At 27.8% G+C, this 27376-nt stretch overlaps 1 protein-coding gene and 1 long non-coding RNA gene across 4 annotated transcripts in view; one reads left to right on the top strand and one right to left on the bottom strand.

Annotated features, from left to right (window-relative positions):
- LOC135931798 (disks large homolog 2-like) overlaps window positions 1-27376 on the bottom strand; it is a 94514-nt gene that overhangs the window by 45316 nt on the left and 21822 nt on the right. The window contains exons 1-4 of one of the 3 annotated variants that reach the window (XM_065469093.1): window positions 26060-26187; window positions 25411-25551; window positions 24803-24972; window positions 10852-11694 (exon numbers count right to left, since the gene is read on the bottom strand). In XM_065469093.1, the coding sequence (XP_065325165.1) occupies window positions 10852-11694; window positions 24803-24972; window positions 25411-25551; window positions 26060-26156 (1251 nt within the window). In that variant the 5' untranslated portion in view covers window positions 26157-26187. Of the gene's footprint in view, window positions 1-10851; window positions 11695-15311; window positions 15471-24802; window positions 24973-25410; window positions 25552-26059; window positions 26188-27376 lie in introns of those variants that run through there. The other 2 variants (XM_065469094.1, XM_065469095.1) reach the window with 2 other exon arrangements.
- Window positions 15776-20785, top strand: LOC135931799 (uncharacterized). The gene is made up of 7 exons (XR_010573168.1): window positions 15776-15960; window positions 17439-17935; window positions 17978-18020; window positions 18638-18681; window positions 20246-20460; window positions 20613-20721; window positions 20767-20785. It is a non-coding gene; the product is annotated as an uncharacterized LOC135931799 (long non-coding RNA).

The following is a 27376-nucleotide window of genomic DNA, read 5'->3' on the forward strand; positions in this document are numbered from 1 at the left end:
GGCATAGAGAAACCTTAACTAACCACAAATAGTTGGATCGTAAATAAATTGGTTAAAATATTTTTTTTACTCAAAAAAAAAGGCAAATTAATGAGTCATAAAAACTTATTTTTATACTAACTCATTCTCACAATAAAAAAAATAAAGATGAATTTATTGATTTCCTGTTAATTAATCGATCCCAAGCAATATCGTGTTTTGTCTTAGTTAGGAGTAAAGTATCAGCAGAAAGAAAGAGAAATATAAACAATTGGCCTCATTAAGGAAAACCTGGCAAAAGCGTTCTCAGCGTGTATATAACTACCAATCAACACCTCTGGCAAAAAAATAAGGTGCACATTAGAATCCTGCAGGGCCTGCCCAATCCTAAAAATAGCCCGAAAAATATAACATTAATTTATTCTTCATAATTATAAAATAAATATAAAAAAATTTTAGGTGGCAAAATATTTAATATTCATTTCGGGTGCCTCGTTAGGGGTAGTGGGAGGTGCGCATAGGAGCTCAAGCACCTCAAAAACTTTGGAACATTTAGATATAGTCTTTTATTGGGCAAATTTTTGAATTACCTTTATTTTGCTAATGTTAGAACTTTTTTAATGGACTCCAACCTCCTCTCAAGTTGTAAAAAAGCGAGACGCCGTTGTTTATTTTTATAATATATTTTGTGTTAAAGAGAGTAAAATAGATTAAACAATGAACATCATTTAAATTATCGAAAGTTATTGGCTGAATATTTATATTAAATGTACATTAGCCATTAAAATATAGAATAAAAAATATTTTGATTTTGCGATTTTTCCCTCTAACGCTTCTTTTTTTAAATTCGAGTCGCAACGGATTGTGCAGGCCGCAGGGAACTCAGGCCAACACATTCCGATTTTTCAGATCACTTAGTGATCACAATTGTCAAAAGGGAATACTTAGCCATGAGATACTTAACTATTTCTTTCTAATTATATTCTGTAATTACTAGTACTCCTAAACGAATATTCGCTATATGGAATTTTTTTCAATTATTCGAATTACGAATAATAAAAAATATTCGAATAATAATATTTGATAATTATCGAATTATATAAAGAATTCGATTCGTAAAATCGGAACACTCAATAAATTATTAATATTCAATTATCTAACTAACACTTCTTTAGTAGAATATGAATGAGAAAAAAAAATTTGCCCTCAAAAAAAAAACTTTGACTTTAATTAATTGATTTTTATGGTATAAAAAATATATCTAATAATAAAATATATATTTATTTTTAACATTAATAAAATGGTTTTTAAAAATTATTGAAAAGAAATAGAAGAATCATACATTCCGTGAACTATATAAAATATTATTATTAAACTACATTTTAAAAATATTTTATCTCCTCAAAAAGCTTCTAAAAAAAGATTGAAGTTTAATTATTGTTCTTTGTGTGTGTACTATATAAAAGTTATATAATGAATTTTATTTTTTTAACTCCTCCACGTCATAATTTGCATTCCAAAGCCTGATAATTTTGCTCATAGATGGCACAAAGTTATAAACATCCATTAGCGAAATCTCGAGGCTTATTTAGGCAATATTTTTCTGGCTAAAATATAGTTAGCCTTTTTTTTAAATTGGTTCAAATCAAGCCGTTTTTAACAAAATAGTGAGAAGAAATTTTTTTATCAGTGAAATATATAACACGATGAGTCTACATAATATTTTTAATAATAGCTCAATTTAAGGAATGTTCAGCTGAAAGAGATTTTTTTAATTGGGTGAAATATATTTAAAATTAAATTAGTACCTGGAGAAAGGAATAGGATAAAATGTTAAAAAGGTATGGGTAAATTTTTTTAGAATTTTGAAAATTTAAAAAATAGAAAATTTTAAATCGTTTTTTTTAAAAATCAGGATCGGAATCTTAATAATTTTCTGGTTTTAAAATGGCCTTATATATTTCTTTTATTATTTCATAGATCGGGTTCCCGTTCTAAATTATTTTAAAAAAATGGGGATTTAGCTTATATCTTCTAAACTATTTTTAAAGTAAATTTTAAATTAATATTAATAGATTCTAGGGAAGTAAATATATAATCAAATTGATTTTTTTAAAAATCACTAAAAATGGGGGAAATTTCATCAATATTCTAGAAAATTTAAATATAAGTATTTACTGCCCTAGCAACTATTAATATAATTTTCAATATTACCTTATCATGATTGGGATTAAAATTTTATTTTGAATAATTTGGGCTGTTTTGTATATAATAAATAAATGAATTGGTAAGCCTAAACATATATACTATACCTACAAAAATATGAATCGAATATTTGGATTATTCATATCAGATTCATATTTCCGAATAACTGTATTATTCGTATTCGTAGGAATTGAATAATTCTTTGCTCGTATTCGTTCGTATCAAAAATGGAGACATTATACGATTCGAAGATTAAATTTTTTAAAAATAATTTGAAAAATGGATTATCAAAATTAAAAAAAGTGTTTAATAGGATGTGAAAATAAAGTTTTTATTAAAAAAGTTCCGCAATAATATGTTACAATCCTTAAGAATTAGTGTTTTGATGATAGAAATGTTTGGACCTCTATCTGCAATCTCGAGGCTTACATAATATTATTTCCGTTAAAATTTTAATCGGGCCATTTTTAAAAATCGAATGAAATCAAGTCTACGAATAATTTATGGCATATTAGCTAAAATAACGAAAAATATATTATTCTTATTCGTATTCGATTTGAATCATTTGTTTTAGGTATATTATATAGGCATAATTTATGTAATATGCATATTTTATTATTACAATATACTTAATACTCTAAGCCCCACTGGACAAGAATAGATTCCACGACTTTTGAAAATGTTTTGACAGGTAAATTAAATACAAAGAACTTTGAGATGATGAATTTACTCTTCTTCTTTTAAATAATAAAATTTATATAAATTCATCAATCTTATATGTGAAATGAAAAAAAATTAAAATTAACTCTTCATTTTGTGTGTTGTGCGTTGCCTACAATTTATTATTTTTAAAAAATTATAACCACAAATAATAAATATTTGTTTTCAATTAAAATGACGAGGAAATTATGAATTCTTATTTTAAAATAAAATTAAATTTTTATCTTGATTCGAAAATTTTCGGTTTATTAAAAATTTCTTTCTTAGTAATGTTTTTAAACGGCTAACTCAATATCAATATTTTATCCAGAAAAATATTATGCAGGTCTTATGATTTTGCTCATAGGTGGCACAAAAGGTTGAACATTTATTAACAAAATCTCGAGGCTTAGGCAATATTTTTCTGGGTAAAATATTGAGTCGTTTTTGAAAATTGGCTTAAATCAGCCATTTAACTAGGGATGTACCGATATTTTATATCGGATCGGATCGGGCCGATATTTCGCTCATTTTAAAATATCGGTTATCGGCAAATATTATAAAATTTTTCCATCCGATATAAAATGGCGCTTTTAACAAAATTTAAAAAAAGTTATATCTAAAAAACCATTTATTTTTATAAATAAAATCGAAATACATTTTTATGTTTAATTTTTTTAATAGAAATAATTAGTTAATAAACATTCTGCAATATAGTTATTTTTTTTCGCATTCTGTTTAAAAAGTGTTCATTAATCTCTTCAGTATCTGTTTTTAGTGATGCTAGTGATATTAACAGTCCCCATCACCGACATATCTCTGATATAAAAAGAAATCTTCGATATATTAATTTTAAATATTAATTTCAAATTTCATAATATATTTTTTTATTACTAATTATGTAAATAGATTAATGTTATTACTTATTATATAAATAATTGAATTGAATATAAACTATAACTGACCATTATAATATATTTAAATGACATATGTTATGGTATAGTAAAATTATAGATGTTGTACTAATAAAAAGTATATTAAAAATTAAAACCGGTATCTTTGCAGAATACAAAATTAGATATGATATCGGATCGGTTATCGGCCGATATCAATTTAATATCTGAAACGGCCTCCAAAAAGTGGTATCGGTACACCCCTACATTTAACAACACAACTTTCTAGAAAGAAAAGAAATTGAATCTTTCCTCCAGATGTTATTTTAAAAAAATTATTGAAACATTTTTATTTTTTTTAAAGATAATTTAAATTTTCTCTTTATTGCCAAAATTAATTCCTTACCTATATTCCTATATAGCATTATTATTATTATTAAATAGAAATATATCCATTTATATGTAAAATTATAATTATAATAAATTTGTATTTATTTAATACTTAACTTAAAAATTAACTCTTTTGATAAAAAAATAATAATAGCTAAGGTAATAAAATAAATCAAAAGGTAATAAATAAAATTAGTAGAATCGTCAAATTTTTTTTCCCTTTTACCTTTTTTTAAAAAAAATAGCGCATAATAGTTTTTTTAAAAAATATATATATATTTAATATTTATGCATTTCTGTATATCGATTATTGATTGATTAAATTGATCACGATATTATTAATGTTTTAGGTTAGGTAAAAGAAGTTAATAAATGGGAGAAAAAAACGTGAAATTTAAGGGAAAGGAATAGTGAATTAAAAATGGGAAAGATTCCTATGTCAATTTCGGAAGGATTCCCATTAAAAACTTTGACAACAAATTTCTACAAAAGAAGGGGGAAAATATTATTTTATCATTAGATTAGAATGATTTTAAACAGATTTTCCCTAGAGGAATTATTTTAATAAAAATTGACTGAATTCCTCGACAAATGGATAACTCCATGATTAAATAGAAAAAGTCTGCAAAAAAATTGGATCGGCCTGGAAAACTTGAGTAAAATATTTTACTCGGTCAAGAAGTTGGCAAATTTATGTCTATTTTTTCCATTAAAAAAAATCAGGTTTGTTTTAGTGTCCGATCAAATATTGGCGAATTATCGATATCAACCGATCCCTTTTAATTATAATGTTATATAAGATAGGTTTTATAGAGAATTGAATAAACCAAAAAAAACAAATGATATAAAGTAGTGGGCATACATATTTTAACGATTTCTGTATCATTAATAAATATATTTTTATCAGCCATTTTGCTATTATAATCGAATAAGCAGATACTTAGTAAAGGCCTTGGCCTATATTTAATATTAAAAAAAAATCCCAAGCCTATAAGTTTCAAAAAATTTTCTCAAGCCGATATCCAAAAATAATTTATTGTAATAAATGAAAAAACAATATTTAAATTAGGCAATCATTTTCTTTACAATATTGAAATTTATTATTATTAAAAGAAAAAAATTGCAATATTTTTTTTAAGTCTAGTAACTTTACATATAATCTTTTTAGGCCCAAGCCAATTTAAAAAAAAATTCAAAAACCAAGGTTCGGCCCGATATAAGATATAGTATTGTGCCCATTCCCAGCTCATGGGCAGCGGATCGGATCGGCTCGGCCCATGGAGTTATCCATACCCAATATCCTTAAAAAATGAACTATAATTCCATTCCCTAGAATTTTTAAAGCCTAAAATAAATGGAATGTGGTAAGAATTTAAAATAGTGGGATACTTTAATGAAAAAAACCATCTGTATTTAAGAAATATAAATAACCATTTCAAATTTAATTTTTTTTTATAAAATGAGATATAGTAAACTAACTATGAAATAAAATTAAATTTGCATTTGAAAATAATCAAAAAAAATCAAAATGTTTAAAAAATTAACTCGATAAAAAAATTCACATGACTGGGACTTGCTCTAAGTAGTGTTATTAAACTCCGATTTAAAAAACGGCAAACTCAATATTTCAACCAGGAGATTTCGCTAATAGATGTCCTGCTATCTATGAGCAAAATTTTCAGGCTTGCGTAATATTTTTCTAGATAAAATATTAAGTTAATCGTTTTTTAAATAGGCATAAATGGCCTTTAAACAACACTATCTCTTTAAAGTTGTTGTGTGATGCAAAATAAAATATAAAAACCTATTTGAACGTGGAGAGCGTAAAAAGTAACTCCTATCTTAAGTATTCAAATTTAAAATTAGCTATCTTTCAATTAGTGGCGGTGCAATTTTCATCTTCATGGACTCAAATTTAATTTTAGCAAAATAATAGAGAATAGCAAAAAAGGATAAATAATTATAACTAAAATTTACAAAAATAAATCAGGGCTGCCCCCTCCCTTACGTTATTTGCTTTCCGTTATAAAAAAAAAGATGAGATAATTAAATCTAACACCTTACTAATAAAATAAATTATAAGGTAAGCAAATATAGGCTTATTCCAAATTGAAAAAAATAATTACCATTTTAAAAAGAAAATTTTATCATTCAATATTAAACAAAGACCAGCAGACCCGGCCCGGGTACATGGGCAAGGCCTTATTTTAATTTTTTTTTAATATCCGAGCCAGGTCGTATATTTTAAATCGCCATTAACTAGAAAAATTAAAAATATAATATATTTAAAAAAAAATTCGCCAGGGTGGCATAATGGGTTATATGCTTAGAAACAGAAGGACGAAGAAAGACGCAGGTTCAATCCTGGTAAGGAGCATAAAAACTTTCAAGTTTTTCTTCGATGACTGATGTGTAAAGACATATGGTAAGATGAATTTCGGAGCTTAGAGATGACACCCCGGTCACCGACAGGCCTGGACACCCGGGTGCTAAGGATACCTGTCCAATAAACAAAATGAAGGAAACAAATGGAAATATGAATATGAAAGCTAGGGCGTTCCCTCCAAGCGATGCGCAGGGTGTAGACCTCCATCCTGTGAAAAGTAAAGGTCAAATCAAAGAAGACAAGATTAGCAAGTTTGAATATTGGGACGCTTAAAGGTAAGACGAGAGAATTGGCATCAATGTTGAACAAGAGAAAAGTTGATATAGCGTGCATACAAGAGACGAAATGGAAGGGAGAGAAAACTTTGATGATTTGAGATGGGTATAAATTGTACTATAAAGGAATTGTTAACAATAGGAACGGTGTCGGCATCATCCTCAGTCAAGATCTAACCTCCTCAGTAGTAGAAGTCAACAGGATCTCTGATAGACTAATGAAGATAAAACTCTGCATTGGTCAATCAATACTACACATCCTTTCAGTATATGCTCCTCAAATGGGTTGCAAGGAAGAAGAGAAAGATGACTTTAGAGCTATCCTTGATGAAGCTGTAATGGAAATCCCTAAGGATGACCTAGTCATAATTGGTGGTGACTTAAATGCGCATGTGGGGAAAGCAAGAGATAGCTAAAAAAGGCATCACGGTGGTTTTGGATATGGAGAAAGAAATGATGAAGGAGAGCATGTACTGAAATTTGCGCAATCCTTTGACCTTGCCTCAACCAACACCTACTATAGGAAAAAGGACAGTCATATAATAACATATGAAAGTGGTACAAGGAAAACACAGATAGATTGCATGCTAATCTCTCGCAGAAGATTAAAAGATGCAATAGACTGCAAAGTAATCCCAGGTGAAGATATCGCCGCGCAACACAAGCTACTAGTCATGGATTTACACATCTCAAATAAATCCACACAAAACAAGATAAAACTGGAACCATGCATCAAATGGGGCAAATTAAAAACAATGACAGATGCCTTTGCAATCAATGCAAACATTGAAACAATAGATTCGTCAGTGAAGAAATGTGGACAGACCTTTCATCCGGATTAATAGACACTGCCAAGTCGACACGGCTTGACAAGGGGAGGTAACAAATCATACAAAGAACTATCGTGGTGGAATGAAGAGATACAAACCACTATACAGGAGAAAAAAGTCCTTTATAAAATATGGTACAAATCCAAAAACCCAGATGACAAGATACAAAAAATCCAAGAGATTAGCTACAAAGGCGGTGGCTAGGGCCAAATCAAGGCATACAATGACATGTATGAAAAACTACATACCAAAGAAGGGCAAAAATATACAGATTAGCCAAATAGCGAGAAAAGAATTCTAGAGATATAAACGGAGCTCCAAAAGTAATCAAGAATAAAGATGGGAAATTGATATAAAAGAAAAAGAAATAATGAACAGATGGAAAGAATATTTTCAGGAGCTTCTCAACTTTAATTCCCACATATTACATCTAGGCGAACACTCCCCATGTCATAACCTTGTACAACCTATAACAGAACAAGAAATAATCACATGCCTCAAGCATATGAAAAACAACAAAGCTAGGGATCCAGACGATATTCCAATAGAAAGCCTTAAAGCACTAGGAGATGATGGAATACATCTCCTCACAAATCTGTACAATAAAATACTTGGAAATGAAGAGGTTCCCCAAAAATGGAGGCAGAGCTATCTAGTTCCTATCTTCAAAAATAAAGGGGATCCACACAATTGTCAAAATTACAGGGGCATAAAACTAATGTTACACTGTCTAAAATTATACGATAAAATAATAGAAAAATAAGAGAGATAATCGAAATAGGAGAGACTCAGTTTGGCTTTATGCCTGGAAGATAACAACTGATGCTATCCACGCAATTAGACAAATGAGTGAAAAATACAGGGAAAAGAACAAAAAGCTACACATGGTCTTTCTCGATCTAGAAAAGGCCTTCGATAGAATCCCAAGAAAACTTATCTGGTGGGCGCTATGCCACAAAAAGGTTCCCGAAAAATATATAAGAATAATACAGGATATGTATATGGGCCATACAACAATGGTCCGTAGCACAAAAGGTACTTCAGCAGGCTTCACAATAGCCAAAGGAGTTCATCAAGGGTCGGCTCTCAGCCCACTTCTCTTCATTACAGTCATAAATGTATTAGCACAGTCTATACCTCAAACAGTCCCGTGGATTATGATATTTGCAGATGATATTGTGATACTTGCCGAATCCAAAGATGAAATAAAAGAAGTGAGTTGGATAAATATCCTAGAAAAGCACGGACTAAAAGTAAATAGAGAAAAGACGGAGTATATGGTGATAGGAGGAGATGAAACAGAGAGTATTGATATAAATGAATGGCAGATATCGGCAATTGTATTTGGGCTCCACTATACAAACAAACGGCACAATAGAAAAAGAGTAAAATTAATGAAGGGTGGTTAAAGTGGAGATCTTTATCTGGAGTGCTATTTGACAAAAGAATCCCACACAAATTAAAGGTAAAAATTTACAGTTCCATAGTACAACCAACTATTCTATATAGTTCGGAAACATGGCCAACCAAAGAATCAGACGAGAGAAGTCTACAAACTATGGAGAATGAGAATGCTGAGGATGGTTGCTGGGGTAACAAGAAAGGATAAAGTGCGCAGTACAAGAATACTAAGTATTTTAAAGGTAGTGCCAACTAAGACTAAGTTAATGGTAAACAGACTTAGGGTATGGGCACACAATGAGAAGGCCTATGAACTACATAGGAAATAAGGCTGAGAGTTTGGAAGTGATGGGCAAACGTAAAAGAGGAAGGTCAAAACTTCAATGGGGCCATAAAGTTAGAGCCAATATAAAGAAGTATAAATTAGATAAAAGAGATTGTATGAATAACATAAAGTGGAAAGAGATGTTGAAGTAGCTTACCACGAGAAAAGGTGAAAGCTAAAGAGAGAAAAAAAATATATATATTTTTTAAAAAATCAGGGTTGGGCCTTAAAATATACAACCTGGGCCAGTCAGAGGGGCCGTGCAAATGGTACCTCTGCAGGTCTCTGATATTAAACATTTTATCTTATTTAGTACCGACCATTTTTGATATACCGGATGAGATCGGGCAATAACCGGTATTCGTAGAAATGAATAATCAAGCCGACCTGATATTTAATAATCGGTGCTTCTATTAGAGATCTGCAAAGTTGGGCCTATTTAAAATAATCGGGTTTGGGCCGGGCCTAATATTTTTAAAAAAATTTCGGACCGGGTCGGACCTTGGAAATTTTATTAAATATATCTAAATTTATCAATTTATATTGAATTTTTTATGTAAAATATAAATTTTTGATTTAATTTATTGAAAATAAAAGCTATATAACATATGTCTTTTATTTTAAGTAATTATAAAAATTAATTTCTATATTTAAATAAATTCGGGCCTGGCCGGACAGGTAAATTTTTTTAAAATAAATTTCGGATTCGGGCCGGGCCGGCAAATCTTTTAAAAAAAATTCGGGCTGGGCTTAAAAAATTAGGCCCGATGCAGATCACTAGCTTCCATTAAATTTTATCATTTAAAAGATATATTGCATTCGCTATGATATAATTAAATTTTAAAATTTATTTTTACAAAAAAGTACTTTATGTTAAATGTTTATAACCAAAAACTAAACGATTATAAAAATTAAAATTGTTTATTTTTCTAAAAAAAAATTATTATAAATATAATTAAAATCTTCTGATATTTTTTTTTATAAAATATATTCTTTTCAAAAAAATAATATAATTTGATATATATTACATTGGTAAACCAGCTGAGACCTTAAAAAAAATTTATTTACATACAACAAACAAACAGTGAATTTGTTTAATGATAACCAATTGTGCATGCATAGGACCTATTTTTTTTAATTGGACTTTTGAAAAAGGAACAATATTTTGAAGGAAGAGAAAAAATTATAAAAAACAAAGCAGGGAAAAAATTTATAACTTTGTCGAGATCTCGATCTAAACTTATTTTTAAAATTAAGGTTAAAATCTGACGAAGTCCGAGGTAATGTCTGTTCGGTCGGTTCAACGTGAGTTAGGCCGGTTAATATTCAGATCGGTCCGTGGAGCGTTTGTCTCTAATAATTAACCATCTTTGAGAGAATAATCTATTGGAGAATTCTCTTTCATCTAGAATTCTTTAATTCCGCTCTACTCGTAAAAATATATTGTCATTGTAAATATTATTCTAACCTTTGGCGGTAAATTAGTTCGGTTCATTTCCGTCCTGCGAATTCCTCTATTCTCTCCATTTATATCCAAATTCGTATGTAAATGATTGTCCTTGTCAGAAGAATCTACCCTCGTTTCTTTGTTGGTTAATAAATCGTTTTCAATGGTATACGAGTTACCGCGATCAGAATCGCTGACCGAATAGCTATCGGAAGAACTTGCTTGGGAATCTAAGTCGGAAGTGAACTCCCCTCCTCCATTATTCTCGTCGTCAAGATTATTCATTCCATCATGCTTCGTTTGCTGCTCATTTCTTCCAGTTATAGTGGTGACCGGGGAGACTATAATAGTGTCTTGATTAGTTTTTTTGAAATCCAAAGAATTTTTTGTATCCTCGTGGTATTTTTTATCATGATCATCGTTGTTACTATATCCTTTTTTGAATCTTCCGTTTACATCATCATGATTCCCGTTAATATTATTAGGCATAGTTCCTACGTCATTTCCCAAATCGAATTTCTTGAAATTGGAGTTCCCACATTTTTTGTTATTTTTATCATATTTATGACTTTTTTCATTTTTATGTATTCGGCTATCTGGGTCTTCCCTGGTAACCTTTCCGTTCGCTTTTATATTAGAGTGTTCAACATCGTTTCCCCGTTTATTCGAATTTTTCTTGCAATGATGGTGGTGATGATGATGATGATTAACGTGTTCGAGAACGTGATTCTGACTTTTGAGTGAATCTTTTTTGTTTCTTAAATTGATTTTCTTCCCCTTTATGACTTTTCCATTTTTTCTCACTCGTTCTTCTTTTTCATCCAGGGGAGAAGATGACGAGGAATCAGAGGTAGTGTCATATTTCTAAGAAATATGGGAGGAATAATAATTTTTATAAAATATTTTAAAAAATCATATTTTTCATAAATATCGTTTTGCTTTACAATTCTTTCACCTAGGATTCTTGTCTATATTTAAATATCAATCTCATCATGCTCTTTACTTATCTTTACATTCGTGCTCACTTATAATAAATGATAATTGGATCTCTATCAATTAGACACTCTTTCTTTTTATATTATTCTAATATCAAAAGAAACTTTTGTTTAGTCCTCTGAGAAAATAGGATAAAAAGATAAAATTTTTTATGTGTAGATTTAATTCAAAACATTTCCATATTTTTTTAATTAGTTTGTAAATAAAATTATTTAACTTGTAAAAATTGATAAGAATATAGAAATATGTTATTTTAACAATTTCTTGCAAGTCAAATAATTTTAGTTTCAAATAAATTATAAGATATGGAAATGTTTTCTATCAAACCTGGTCAACACTGTATTATACATTATTATACCTTGATATTTTATAGCTTCAGTATAAAAAATCAATATTTTTTACAATTGCGTAATATTAAGACTAATAAAATGATAATTTTATTAAAAAAATTTGATTTTGTTGTTTATACCTTTCCGATTTGAACTCATAAAAAAATATTCTCAATGCCACCCCTTTTTGGCCATATAATAAAAATAGTAGCTTTCGAAATATTGTTGTACTTAAATGATTATAAAGAGATAGACAATATTATTATCATAATTACGGGTATAAATTTCTTTTAGGACCCTCTAATAAAGGGGCAGGTGGTGCAACTGCACCCTTAAAATTTTAGGGATAGCTTGTGAGAGTGGGGTATTCTTATTCAAAAATACAGTCAGTCTCAGTATCCATTTAATAATTGGGTCATGAAGAGTGGGGAACTCAACTTCACTAGCTTGACGAGTTTCAAGGGCTATGAATTCTCTCTATAGGTGAATAAATGACAGCATGTTGATGCCATATTTAGAAGCAAATTCAATTCAAAACAGGCTGGCGAAAACTGATTAAGGAATTAATAAGTATTAGTCAGGCACTAAATTTAGTGGAAACCAGATATTTCTTCTATATTTTATATACACCCAAAAGCTTGGTTATTCATATTCATAACTCGGTTTATTCTTTTATGATTCACAAAACTGATCGAGTAATTAATAATATACTACTACTGGTCAGGCATTATTTATTAGCGCAAACCTGATATTTTAGTTATATACTAGTGCTGTAAACGTTACTTCAAAAAAGAAACGCGTTATCCCTTACCTTGGGAACAAAGGAACGTGCGTTAATGGCTATTCAGAATATAACGTGTTACTCGTTACTTGAAAAATTAAATATTATATACAAAAATTTCCTATATATAATATAAATAAAATTATACAACAATAATATATTATAAGATGAGATTTTTTATAGTAATTTTTTATTCTATTAAAATAAAAATAAAATTATACAAAAATAATATATTCTAAGATAAGATATTTTTATAATAAATTTTTAATTTTTCAATTTATTCAAAATTTTGATAAGATAAACAAGAGTGCTCAACACATCTTTCGTCGTGCTAAACACGTGGAGGGTTGTTTTATATTTAATAAATAAAAATTTTAATTGGTGAAATTTATAAAAAATTTAAGAATACTCCTTATTTTGAAAGGTTAGATCTTCTTCTAAGGAATTTTATTCAGATCCTCATAAAAAATTTTTTAATCTTATTAGAATTTAGTATGTGTTGTTTTTTAAAGGAATCATAGTCTGCTTTTTCTTTGTCAAGATATTTTCTCAAATTGGAAATAGTTCAAGCTTTCTACCTTCGTTGATCTATAATTTTATCCGGGGCTACTCTAAGTAGCAGGTGAATCATTGATAAAAGTATATATTCATCTAGATGTGTTCGAATCAATTGAAAATAAAATAATCAAAATATAAATTCTAAACAATATTTCAACTGTATTTATATGCCTTGCAGGATTACATTAATAAGTGGCTTACAAAACTTGAAATTATTTAAAGCTTTATTTAGTTCTAAAATCAAAAGAGCCATAGCAACAGGTTTCATAATACATAAAATCATATATACCACATATATTTTTTAATTACATTACTTTACAAAATATATATGAGAACGACTTGTCATTATCTAAAATCTCTGTAATTTAGGTTTACACAAGATTCGTCAAATTGGTTATTTTCCTTTATAAGACTATTATTTTCACACCGGTTTAATCAGACATCTTCCCATTTTTTAAAAATGGCTGCACATTTACGAGACTGTCCATATTCTACAATTGAGGAAATATTTGAGTTGGGACACAATTTTACAAAGTGCTGGTGTAAAAAATATTTAATATTGGGGCCAGGGCAGGTTAAATCATTTTCATCTGAAGAAATATGTTCAATTGGCATGATATTCTTTATAAAATAAATTATAATATTAGAGAATAATAATATAAATTAATCATCTTGATTGTTTCAATATTAGAACAAGATTGACTGAAAATTTAATAACAAAAATTTATGAAGGAATTTGGTGGTTGGGTTGATCTAAGTTACTCTGCTTAAATTATTTATAAAATAAATAAAAATAATTTTATGATACAATAAAATATGTTTTTTCCATATTTTTTATGAAAAATTTAGGGTAACGAATAATGTTTTGAGTTACCGTTACTCAAAAAAAAGAAACGCGCTATAGTTACTCGTTACCTCTAGAAGAAAGTAATGAATGATGTTGCATTTCTTCAAAAATGTAAAGTCATTAGTAGCGACGTTACTTTACAACACTAATATTTTCCCTCTTCTGGCATGATGCCAATTTTTTTCTCCATATTTTGCTAAAAACGTCTTTTATACTAGCAGGCAGATTAAAATAAGCAGATAAAATTTTCAGGATAAATACTTTCCCTCAGTTGTTTTAAAATCGTTTACTTTCCCCTTTTCCTTGAATAAATCTTGGCTAAGCCCCTAGCCAAGATTGAAAACTGGGCAAAGCTTAGAATCATTATAGGCTTTTTTTTGCTTAAAATTTGTAAATTGAATAACTTTAAAAAATTGAGATTGTTATGCCAACTACGCATTTTATAATAAAACATATTTCAAATTTTAAATATAACATTTCTACGTCTCATCAACATAAACAAAATTAGCATCCAGCCTATTTAAATATTTAAAATATTTTATAAATCATTTAAAACTTTGGAAAAATAAATTCATAAAAAAAAACTTAAGTAAACGATAATTAAACTATCAAACTTAAAAATCTATTAGAACAGAAGTATAATATTTAGGCTCTGTCCAAAATAGCAAAAAATTAAATTCACAAACTATCAAAACTTTAAAATAAATAAATAAGTTATTAAATTTAAAAACATGTGCACGTCCAACATATTTCATTAAAATTTTCGTAAGTTTTCTAATTTTTAAAAAAGATTTTGGACATATCCTTAATAAAATAAAAAGTAAAAATGAATCATAAACTAATTTAAGATTAAAAAAACTAAATTTCCGGATAAAATCCTTTAAACAAAATAATTTTTATTCGACGACAAAACCAATAATAATTATCAATAAGAAAAAATAATAATTTATATCTGAATTTTTTCTTTTACCGAATTTCCGCCACATAAGAAAGTCTTTTTCAGTTTTTCCATAGAAAGAATGTATAAAATTATAGTTTTTATATATCGTATAAGATTTATGATTCCTTATATAAGATCTAAATCCCCCGCTAAAATAAAAGGACAATTTGTAAGATTTTTTTGCCACGGTATTTTTTTTTTAAAAAATTATTTTTATTTATAATAGGAAAAGGAGAAGATAATAAAATATAAATAATAAAAAGATGTATTTATTTATAAATTCTTCTCTTCTGTAAATTTTTATATAAAAAAAAATTAAAAAAGGTAAGAGAAAAATAAAATACATATCTTATTTAAAAATAATAATAAAACATACTAATTTTTAAATTTTATTAAAATTTCTACGATTCAATAATAATAAAGAAAAGATAACAAAAAAAATATCTATAAATTATTTATCAATATTTATTTTATTTTTATTTTTACACGTTTTTTTTAAATTATTTTTACTATATTCTCTAGTCGTTTATCGTTTAGCTATAACATTTTTTTAAATAAAAATTAAAGGTAGGAGATAGGGAAAAGGGAAAGAAAAATTGGGGAAAAGAAAATGGGTTTTTATGGTTATTATGAATGCTCGATTGATTTCTCATAGATTATGCTGGAATCAACTTAATAGGTAAAAAAAATATAATCATTACATTATTTATTTATTATATATATATAATTAAAAATAATATAAAATTTGTGTGATTTTTTTTCAAATAAAGAAAGAAGTGAAGGAAGGGAAAAAGAAAGGAGAAAAAAAAATATATATTATAATATAAATCAGATCAGTCAATCGCTAAATTAAAATGAATTCACAAATACAAAATTAATCAAAATAAACTTTCTTAAAAAATAGTTGATATGTTATCCCTGAATAAATTATGTTTGAATACAGGTATTCTCTCAGATCGGGCAAGCTGGCCCTTGATTTTAAAAATTCTGTCCAGACCGAATTTGAAAACAAAAATTTGGGGCATCGGGTTTTTTTACTACCATTCCATTTCAAGTCAATATTTTTTTTTATCAAAAAAAATTATAGTGGCCTTTTTACGTTATCAAGGCCCTATTAGGTAGGACGGAGTCGAAACCAATTTTTTTAATCGGAAGGACATGGCTACTAATCCTATGTAGTATAATTTTGTCTTGAAAGTTTAGATTTTTCGGGATTATGTATGCCCAATTTTTAGCACTCGAGATTTGTCAAATGGTAAAAGCTTTGAAAAAAATGAAGCAGAGTTGAAAATTTTCGATTATTTTTATCTATAGGCATAAGAGACTTTAGGTGATGTCCTGGTTTGACTTAGTTTTGATACTTATTGATTTCGCCCAAGCCTTTGAACTAGGACACCCTTTTTTGGCTTGTTTTAAGTTTTTGGTGGGCATTTTATTGTTTATTTTCTACTACTTTTTGGTTTCTTCTACTTTTCAGGCTGCATTGTCAATAAGTCGAATTAAAACACACACTCAGAGCTTAACATGATATGGTTTTTTTAAAGTTATCTTATGCCGTTTTTTTTCATGTACTAAGTTGTGATAATCAAAAACGTATGGTCATCTTTCTATAAGATTAAAAATGAAGCGTATATATTTGAAGCCAATTAATTTTACAATTTATAATTGGTGATTTTTTCCCCCAGGGGTTATAGTATTATATTTATTTTTATGGATTTAAGTTAGCACTGGTATAGTTGGGCCATGTCGGCTAATTCGGCTCAATCTGCAGACGTGTGATGGAGAAAATCCGTGAACTTAAGGACGTTCGTTGATATTAGTTTCCTTAAAATTTGAGCTGCTATCATTTTAAAAAAAGACCCAAGACCAGTGATAGTTTTCGGCTAAAAATTGGTTTAAGCGACTAATAATATAGTAACTACCCAACTATGGTTAGCAGATCACTAATATTTTTTCACAAAAAAAAATTGTCAATAGGAATTTTTTAATCCAAAATTATTCAAATTTTAAATGTTTGATATAAAAACCAATTTTAATTTCCACTATAATTTTTTTTAAATGAAATGAGAAAGCTAGATAACGTTGTACTGAAGAGTACTAATTACATTGAAAAAAACTAAAATGAAAGTATGTTTTTAATATAAATAAACATTGTAGTGTGCCGATACTATCCGACTTTGCCGTTATCTGGTCGATTTATGAATAATGAAATGATGATAAAAATGTCTTTAGTTTATAGAATCAAAAAATATAACAATAAAATTAAAGCACATAAAAGCGAATAAAATATTCCAATAAAAAGAATAATTAGCCGTGGCGCTTTAGCATGTTTAACATCCAGATAATAAAGAAAATGAAAGGAGGGGGTTGCACCCATAACCCCCCCTACTTATTATTTAGCTCGACTTATAAATGACCGGAGCTGACAACGCGACCTTTCAGGTTCCAAATTCCACTAGATAGAATTCGTATTGATACTATGATATGATCTGCTAATATCGGTTAATTTAGATATTTTATATGAATTAAAGAATCAATCCTATTCAAACCGAAGCTGAAGAGTTAAACGGGTATTAATCATTATTATATTCCAATCCTAAGCTGAACATTAACAATTTTGTCACCCGAATCTCTAAAAAAAAGCCCGTGAACTGGTTTAAAACTTTTAACTGATTTAAAGTAGTCGTTATTTTTAGATATTCTGTGTTTATTGTTTTTTTGACGGTGCCGCGTATAGAAGTATTATTTTCAACTATAAAACTTATTCTTTTTTCTTATAGATACAATTCTTTGTAAATATTTTGATTGTACTAATAGAATAATATTTATATATATTAAAGTTTAATTAAATATAATTCATTATTTGTTTTATAAAAATTAGGTGATATATGTAAGTGTAATTATAATGAAATAAGGTATTAAGTCATAAAATTTTTAAAAAATGTGTTGTGTATCTCTATATATGTTTATAGTCAATACGCTTTATCAGGCCCGACTAAGGCAATCAATAAACATTATATGAAGTTTTAAGTTATAAAATTTAAAAAAATTGTTGTGTATCTCTATATATGTCTTAGTCAATAAGCTTTATCAGGCCTGACTAAGGCAGTCAATAAACATTATATGCAAAGCCCGGCCCGTATAGACTTCGGACCGGGCCTATTTTATATAAAAAAAATTTGGGTCGAACTGGGTTGTGTCTAATATTTTTATATATAATTTTCAGATTTGTGAAATAAATTGATACTATATTTTAAAATTTTTGCAAGAAACAAGACGCCATTATTTTTAATTTGTAGAATCTCATTTATACAATTAAAAAATATATTAAATTTTTCTCTATTTAAATAAATCAGGGCCCGGCAAGAAAACAATTCATTTAGACGCCATATTTCCCAAAGTTAAAAAAATAATTTTTCGTTTTTTTTGATTACTTTATTTATTTTTATCTATCAACATAGAGATGTCGTTAATAAAAATAAAATATTTTGACTCATAAAAAATGGCATTTAAATGTCTTGGGGGCTAAAAATTTTAATGTTTCATATTCGTGAGAGGTAAAAAAAAGAAATATCAATATCCATCAATCGTATGGTATATTATCATACTTTTCATGTAATGATTATATAAATATGCAGATTTGAGAAATCTTTCGAATATAACAAAAGAATTTTTTTTTATAAGTACCGGATGAACTAATGTGATGTCACTTTTTTCATCGAACCCGAATACCAATACCCGGATATCGTTATTTATATTTTTTTAAAAATGAAGTCATTTTTAAGGTTGAAAATAAAATATTATATACAAAAGAAAAATTATAAATATTTAAGCCTAGGTTCGAAACCCCGTTTGCTCATCAAAAGTATTCTTTTCATTTTTAGATAAATATTTTAATTATTTTGCCAAATGATATCCTATGATTATTTAAATAATATAATAAATTCATATAAATTTTTATGAACTTTAAAAACAGATATTTATATATATATAATTTAGATTAATTTTGCAGCATTATCAGCAAGATTTTTTTTTGTTAATGTTCGTATTCTTTTCTATTTCACTGATCCAAAAAAAGGGGCCAAACCAGATGAAAAATAAAAAATTATTTTTTTTATAATAATGATAAAATAAGTACTTATGTAAAAGATTAATTATTGAAGAGCTATCTAAAAAAAATTTAATATAATTTGGTAGAGGTCAGTGCCATTAGCATCGGTATATATAAAAATTATAAACATCGGTTCATCTATGAGCAAGAAACATGGTTATTTTATAAGCAAATTTCGTATGACGGCCGAAAACATCCAAAAAAGAATAATTAAAACGTTTGGAAACATGAAACGGAACTAATATTTTTTTTAACTAGAATGGAACAAGAAGGTAAAAATGACTTTGTTCTGGGTGATTAATTCTTAGGAAATAGAATAGATTTTCATAACGGGCGGGTAGCGGCAGACTTTTTTTAAAAAAAAATCAAAAGAGTGAGTGGCGGATTGGTGAAAAATATTTTTTAATAATTAAATTGCTTAGTTTAAAATTTTGCATAATTTATAAGTTCAATATATTAACCAAAATAAAATAGAGATACTATCTATTTAAACATGGACGGGTAAGCGGGACAGGTGAGCTTCTAAGCTAACCTTTCCGTTTGCTACATAGCCTAAATTTTTTTTTTTTAAGTTTGCTTTTGAAATGTAAGAGGCACTATTTTTTTAAATTATGCGTTTAAAAGCTCGATAGAAATGAGGGACTCTGCTTAATATATGAAAGACAAGGAAATATTTATAATATCTTTAAATCGAGATATTATTTCCTAATTCCATTTACAAAAATACGGGCCTAAACCTAAAAAAAATACCGCCGGGCTTCTGGGGGTGAGGGTTCGGACCAAAAATATCTCTTTTTTTGCAAGCCTCTCTTTATTTTAAATAATATTATATTTTTACAATCATAAATTTTAGGTGTTAGAGACACTATAGCCAGCTTTGATTGGAGGGAAAGTTGCATCCAGCATTTTGTGAAAAATTTGGCATACTTCTAAAGAAAATTGATTTTCTTGACAAAAACAAATGTGTGGTATTTTATATCGTATCCATTCGGTGTTTTAGGATTAAAGCACCGAAGTCAGTCCGTTTTTTGTTCGGCTTATGCAAGCCGAAATTAAACACGTGCGAAAGTAAAGACTATTTTAATCAATATCGTAATATAATATAAGATTATTGCGATTTTTTCTAAACAAATAATAATTTTCTAACGAAATTAATTTTACTTAAAATTAAAATAACCAGGTATTCCATTTATTTAATATTTATGAATTATTTTTCCCAGAAATACAGAACTAAAGCTGACTTGTATGAAGCCATCTTTGAAAAAAATGAAACCTGATTAGCAATGGCCAAACGTTTTACTGATTTTAAAAAAATAGGTGATAAAGAATGTAATTTTTTTATTAGAAAATCCAATTATAAAGTATATATAACAGAAAAAATTGGAAAAAAGTGGACATTAACTCTGCAACTCAGATAAACATAATTATTTAAGCCATATCTTTTTTTTCCCAATTAAATTATAGTTTAATTTTAAATTTAGATAATTTATAATATTTTACGATTTTTTTTATAGCATAGTATACCAAAATGTTTATACTTCCTTATTAATTTATATAAAGGTTCTTAATCTCTTATCAAATAATTCCATTCTAAACCATGAGGGATTAGCAATAGGTAGAATTCGAAATTAGAATTTTCTTAAATAATAATATTTTTAAATATCTAGGCTGGGGTAATAAAAAAACTTTTTTTAAATACTCGGGCCGGGCCGTCTATTTTAAAACCAAAAATTTTAATCGCCATTATTAATATAAAAATTAAAAATAAATATAATATATTTTTTAAAAATCCGGGCCGGGCTGTAAAAAATTTTTGAAAAAAAATCCAGGACTGGCCGGGCTGTGCGAATGGTACCTCTGCAAGTCTCAGACATTTAACTAACTTAATTAATGGCTCATGTCTAACAAATATTAGAGATGGTCATAAACTAGTTCTAAAAGTATCTTGAAATCTTTCATCTTGCTGGCGTAAATGATAAAACTTTGCCATGTTACACTTATCTCAATAGTTTCAAATTTCTTCCAACCCAGCTATTTTTGTATTGGGAATATTTTTTTAAATCTCCTCCTACTTGATAAAGGTTCATAATTTGACTGAATTATTAGATTTCTTGGGACCTGCCGTATAATGTATCAGAGTTGTTGGTATATTGGGAGGATGTCGCATTTTTAGTTCCAAATTAGGCCTATAATACGGGTATACCTAAGACACTTATTAACAAAAGATTTAGTACTGAGTTTCATCCCAGTGTTATCCTAGCTCTCTAATTCATAACAAATGGTTGACATAACCAAAGCTTTAAACATACTTACTTTTGAGGGTATAGGGATTAGCGCCGAAGATTATATTTTATGAACCATTAATATTTAATTGAAGTAATCAGCCTTCTTTTGCTAAGATATTTTAGTAGGTACTCCTTCAACTAATTTCCCCTTTAAAATTACGTGTGTATTTGTAGTTGTAAAAATTGATGTCATCATCTTGGTTTTATCTTTATTAATATTTAACCTAGTGTTGTTAAATGGCTCGATTTAAAAAAGACTAGCCCAATATTTTAGCCAAAAATAATACGCAAACGTGGTTTGTTCATAAACGGCAGAAAGGTTTGGACATCTATTAACGAAATCTCGAGGCTTGCATAATTCTGGTTAAAAAATTGGGTTAGCCGTTTTTTAACTCAAATGTTTCCCCTTCCACAACCTCTTCAGCTAAATTTTGTAGATTTTCCGTTGATTCCCAAATAAGGCATCATCCGCCAACGAATATGTATTTATATTTTCGATTATTTTGTCTCGTTCTTCTTCTACCTTTTCATTTGCTATCATTCAATGTAATTAAATAATAGCAGCGATACACACATCCTTACTTTAGACCAATTTCCATCGGAAATTTTTCCGACTTTAAACCTGCATGTAATATTTCCACATGACATTATGCCCTTTCCTGAATGCAATAGCACTGGTTTTATTTTGTGGAAATTTTGAGTTTAAAGATTTATGCCTTATTTCGGAATCGACGGAAAAATTACAAAATTTAGCTGTAAAGGTTGTCATGGATTGAGGTGTGGTTTAAGATTAATATGGATATAACCAAGATGATGACTTCAGTTTGTATAACTGTCAAGGTAGTGTTCAAAGGGAAATGGGTAGAAGATTCTCCACTCTAAGAATCTTAATGATCACATCGAGACTAAAGCAAATATGGTCTTTGAGCAAATACCGATTCCTTAAAACGTATATTTAAAACTTTATTAATGTCAACCCATTATGGACTGGAAAGTTGGGATGACACAAGAGTGAAACTAGGCAAGAACCAATAGTTTTTAAATAAGTGTATCCGGTATAACATGAAGACGTACTATCCGTATAATACGTCGAAGGCAACATCCTCCCAATGTATCAATAGGTCAAGTACAGGAAGAGAGTTACTTGGACAAATTTTACTAAAAACTAAGCTAGTTGATAATATGAACATATATATCAAGTGGTAGGGGCTGTAATAGCTGGTTTGGAAGAAATTTGAAACTATTAGGTGAGATGAACATGACATGGCACTTTATCACCAATGTGAGTAATAGGAAAAATTTCAATATATTTATAGAACAAGTTTATAACCATCTTTAGTCTGAGCCATTTGGAATCAAGGTAACTTCAAATACTTAATGCATAATAATCAGATAACATATAATATTAAATATTAATCATATAAATAATTGATCAGATTTTAAATTTTAAGTGACTAAAATTAATAAATTAAATATTATAAGAACCATTGTAAATTAATCTTAAAAGAGGGAGTGAATTGTATTTGATATCCTACTTATTGTTTAGGGTTTTCAGTTTCACGTTACTTTCTCACTGTTATAGTTTTTTTAGGAGTGAAGTAATGTTAGATAAATATTATATTTTACTGTAATGAATAATCAAAAGGAAGAGTTTTAGAGCACACCAGATAACGTAATTGTTTTTTTCTGGGTAACAAGGTTTGTTGGCATCGTTGTACAAACCATGATTATGCGAGGATGGGCCTTGATTAATTGTTAGGCTTTATGTGAGAAGGGTAGTAGACCAACATTTAAATAATTAGAAGTCATATATCTTTTATTTCGAGTATTACAAAAAATTTAAGCAAAATAATACAATGTCTAATATTAATTATATATATATATATAATAAAAAATAAAACAAAAGATAATAGTAAAAAAAAAACTAACAAAAATTTTTTATATTTACTTCAGGTCTGGCCGGATGGACAAATAATTTTGGTCGGGCTATTCGGGACAAATAAAAAAAATTCGTTCGGGATCGGGGAGGGCCTAGAAACTGTTTAAAAATATTTCAGAATCGCGCCGGGTCAGAGAAGTTTTTTTAAAAATATTTTGGGTCTAAGCCAGGCATAAATTAGGCTCGATGCTGATCACTAACTGTAACTATACACCAAATTACATTGAATCTTGTAATCATTTTTTAAGATGATTAAAATATTTTTGCCTGATTTTGCAAAAAAATATGTGAATAATATTTATGTTAATTGGTCATTTTCGGTTTTCCCTTTTTTTAAGTAATAAGCTGATTTTTTTTATTAATATTTATATTTAATGATATATTAAATTATTAACTAATTAACATTATTAAGATATATTATAATAAGTCCGATTTTTAAGATCCGATATCAGTATAATTTTCTTTTAGATATATATTCAGAAGGGGTTTGAAAATCGACTATTTATGGGCTGATTCAAATTGTAATTTACAACTTTTTTGGTCAGCAGTGGATAAACAAAGTATGGGGCTATGGAAAAATTCCATGTATAATACAAATCAGTTAATAAATAAGCTATAAAAAATTTATCAGGGTCTGTTTATTTAAAATATAAAAATGGTAAATGATATTTATTAAATATAATATCTAAACTTATTATAAAATGATGGTCCAAAAAGTTTTAAAACCATTTTTATACCGGCTGAATCTGCTTAAGGGCTCGATTGCTGATAGATTTAAATAAGTTATAAAAATAAAGATTCTGCTTGTAATGGAGCAAAAATTAAAAAAATGATATTATTAGGAGAATAAATCATCTTTACCAAGGCTAACATTCTTTATGTATTGTTGATGTGTTTCCAGATTATATAATATTTTTTAGGAGATATATGGCGTATGTATGATCATTAGGCATATTCAAAAACGAAAATGAATCGAAGAATAGTGAATCATTCGTACTCAATTCTTTTGAACGAATATAATAATTTACCATTCATATATTTACACCAATCGAATAAAAATATTAAATAGTTAATTTGTTTAAACGAATCTATTCGAATAGTATATGTTTATGAATAGGCCTAATGATCTCCTTATCGATATCGATTTGTTTCGCATTCAAAATAATACGAACAAAAATATAAAAACCATTTCATCTTCGTCAACCATAAACTCGCCGGTTTCATAACAGTTGTACTCTTCTTTAGTCGGTTTTATATTTTTATCGCATTCGTCCCCAATCGTTAAAATTCCAGTGACAATTGATTCGTTTTTTATCGTTTCTTCAATCAGGGTCGTTTCGTAGTATTCTTGGATATCTTTTTTTATGGCGGTAATGGACAATTAAATTTTTACCTTTTGTCAAAAAAGAAAGCGTTAAAATTTTAATAATTTATAACTAATAAACTAACTCTTAGGTTAGCTTGCTAAGTTTATTTCTTTCTAACCGATTATCCTCATAGCAAACAGGGGGTACGATATAATTACGTCATTAAAATATTGGAGGGATGGGGGATACAAACATAGTTAGTATCCATTTTATATTTTACATAAGGGAGGGAGCTTAACTTAATTTGACTAGAAAAGTCTAGAGGGCTCTGATTGCAACAACCCTAAAAATTGGATCGATAATTATATTTATCCTTTATTTTTAGGATTTTTAATTATTACAGATTAAATAGTAAAATATACATTCTTTGAAATTACTTATTTTAGGATAATATTTTACTAGTAAAAAACATATTGTGATTATAAACCTAAGAGAGCCTTGAACAAATCGCTTTTGAAAGTATCGATTACTTTATCTATGGCAAATTTTAATGGTTCGGTGTGTCTTTCGTTTTTAGAGTCCAATTTCTTCTTGTAGTTTTCAAGCAAAAGCAGAGCATTTTGAGCGTCTATTATTTTTTTAAAAAAATAATTGTACGATATATTAAAATGAGCTATGTAAATAGGGGAGGGGGAGTATTTTTCATTTTAAAAATATAACTTGAAAAAAAGTTAAAGCTTCTATTTTATAAATATGAGTATAATCTCAGCTAATGTGGGCATTTATTAGGGTACAAATTTATTTTGCTCAATTTAGGTAAAAGTGCATTCAATAGACAAGGAGAGGAATAAATAATATTTTACAATTTTAAATATATATTAATCGATTACAAAATTGTCCTTTTTTCGCTTTAAAAATAAATTCCTTTAATATTATTCATATTAATCGTATAATCGAGATCTAATATAGATATGGATATTTTAAATCCAATATTATAGGGGAAAAAATTCTAATTTGCTTATATCTTCATGGAATTAAGTTCAGGAAAAGTGGGTAATGGGTGCAGAGATTGATAATGACTAAAATATGGTATAAAAAAATATGAATTCTATTACAAGTAACAATCTATACTCGACCTTTCTTCCTTTGGTCAAAACATGAATGTTCACTCGAGAGAATGGTGGTATCTTCATTAACATAAAAAAATATTTCAGATTTGTCATATGTTATCATGAGATGCTATCATCCTAAATCACTGCCATGCCAATCATTCACAATGAATGTCAAAAAGCAAATAAATAAACGTATTCAATTATATTACAAACTTATAATAAAAAACATTTGGATTTTCGATAATAATTTAGTTGTAAAACTTGACTTGTTTAAAAAACAAATTCAAATATATATTCCTAGATATATTAATTAATTTATAGATTTTATAATTTAAAAAAGACTAAGTTACAATTTTTTTAAAAAAAATTCTAATTGTTTTAAAACTTTCAGAAGTTTAAAAATTTTAATGAAAATAATATTTATGAAATTTTCTAGAATTATATTTTGGACATGTTTTTATTTTATTATTTTTTAAAAAAGCTTATATATTTTTTATAAAATTCCAAGTTTGCGAATCTTATTTTTTGATATTTTGGACTTAGCCTTATAAGAAACGAAACAATAAAAATTCAAATTTTAATATTACGCTAAAGATTTTTTCTTTGCTTTATATTTCCAAATAATCATTTTAAACTAAGATTGATAAGTATAATTAATTAATGGCAAATTCATCTTAAATATTCAATCGCGTGCGCCATAAAAAAAATCCACTTAACATTGAGACGCGAACAAATTTGTTAAGGCGGAGGTGGTAATTTTTGAAAAAAAAATTAATTTAATTTTAACCTAATATAATAATAATGACGATCGATTTTTAAATTACGTAATCTAAGAGGAAAATAAAAATTTAATCCAAAATAACGAATGAGAGAAAAAAAACGATAAAAATGCCCTTATCGAAATTAAGATCAGTTCGTTCGAATTATGTGTAGGCGCATTTAAAAATTAAGAAATAACGGTTGAAATCATCTGATTTTTCTAAAACTTTATTGTGCATTATCTTTCTAATAATTAAGTGAAGGTTAAGCGCCCGTCTATATAATTTTTATGAAAAAGACGCTACATCCGGGAAACACGTTATTTTCCGTATCTCAATAAATCTGTATTAGAATATTTACTCAAAATTTATTATTGCTCTTTACATATGAGACTCTGTCCTGGTTCGACTCAATACTAAACAGCCTAAAAAGTAAAATAACATAAAAAACGAGAAAAGCAATGCAAACACTTAAAATAAACCAAAATAGAGTATCCTAGTTTAAAGCTAATATCAAAAATAAGTCGAACCAAGTCACAGCCTAAGTCATTTTTTGCTCATGAATACAAGGTCACAATAGCTT

Source organism: Gordionus sp. m RMFG-2023, chromosome 1 (assembly GCF_954871325.1).
Source record: "Gordionus sp. m RMFG-2023 chromosome 1, tfGorSpeb1-WG-v2, whole genome shotgun sequence".
NCBI lineage: Eukaryota > Metazoa > Nematomorpha > Gordioida > Chordodea > Parachordodidae > Gordionus > Gordionus sp. m RMFG-2023.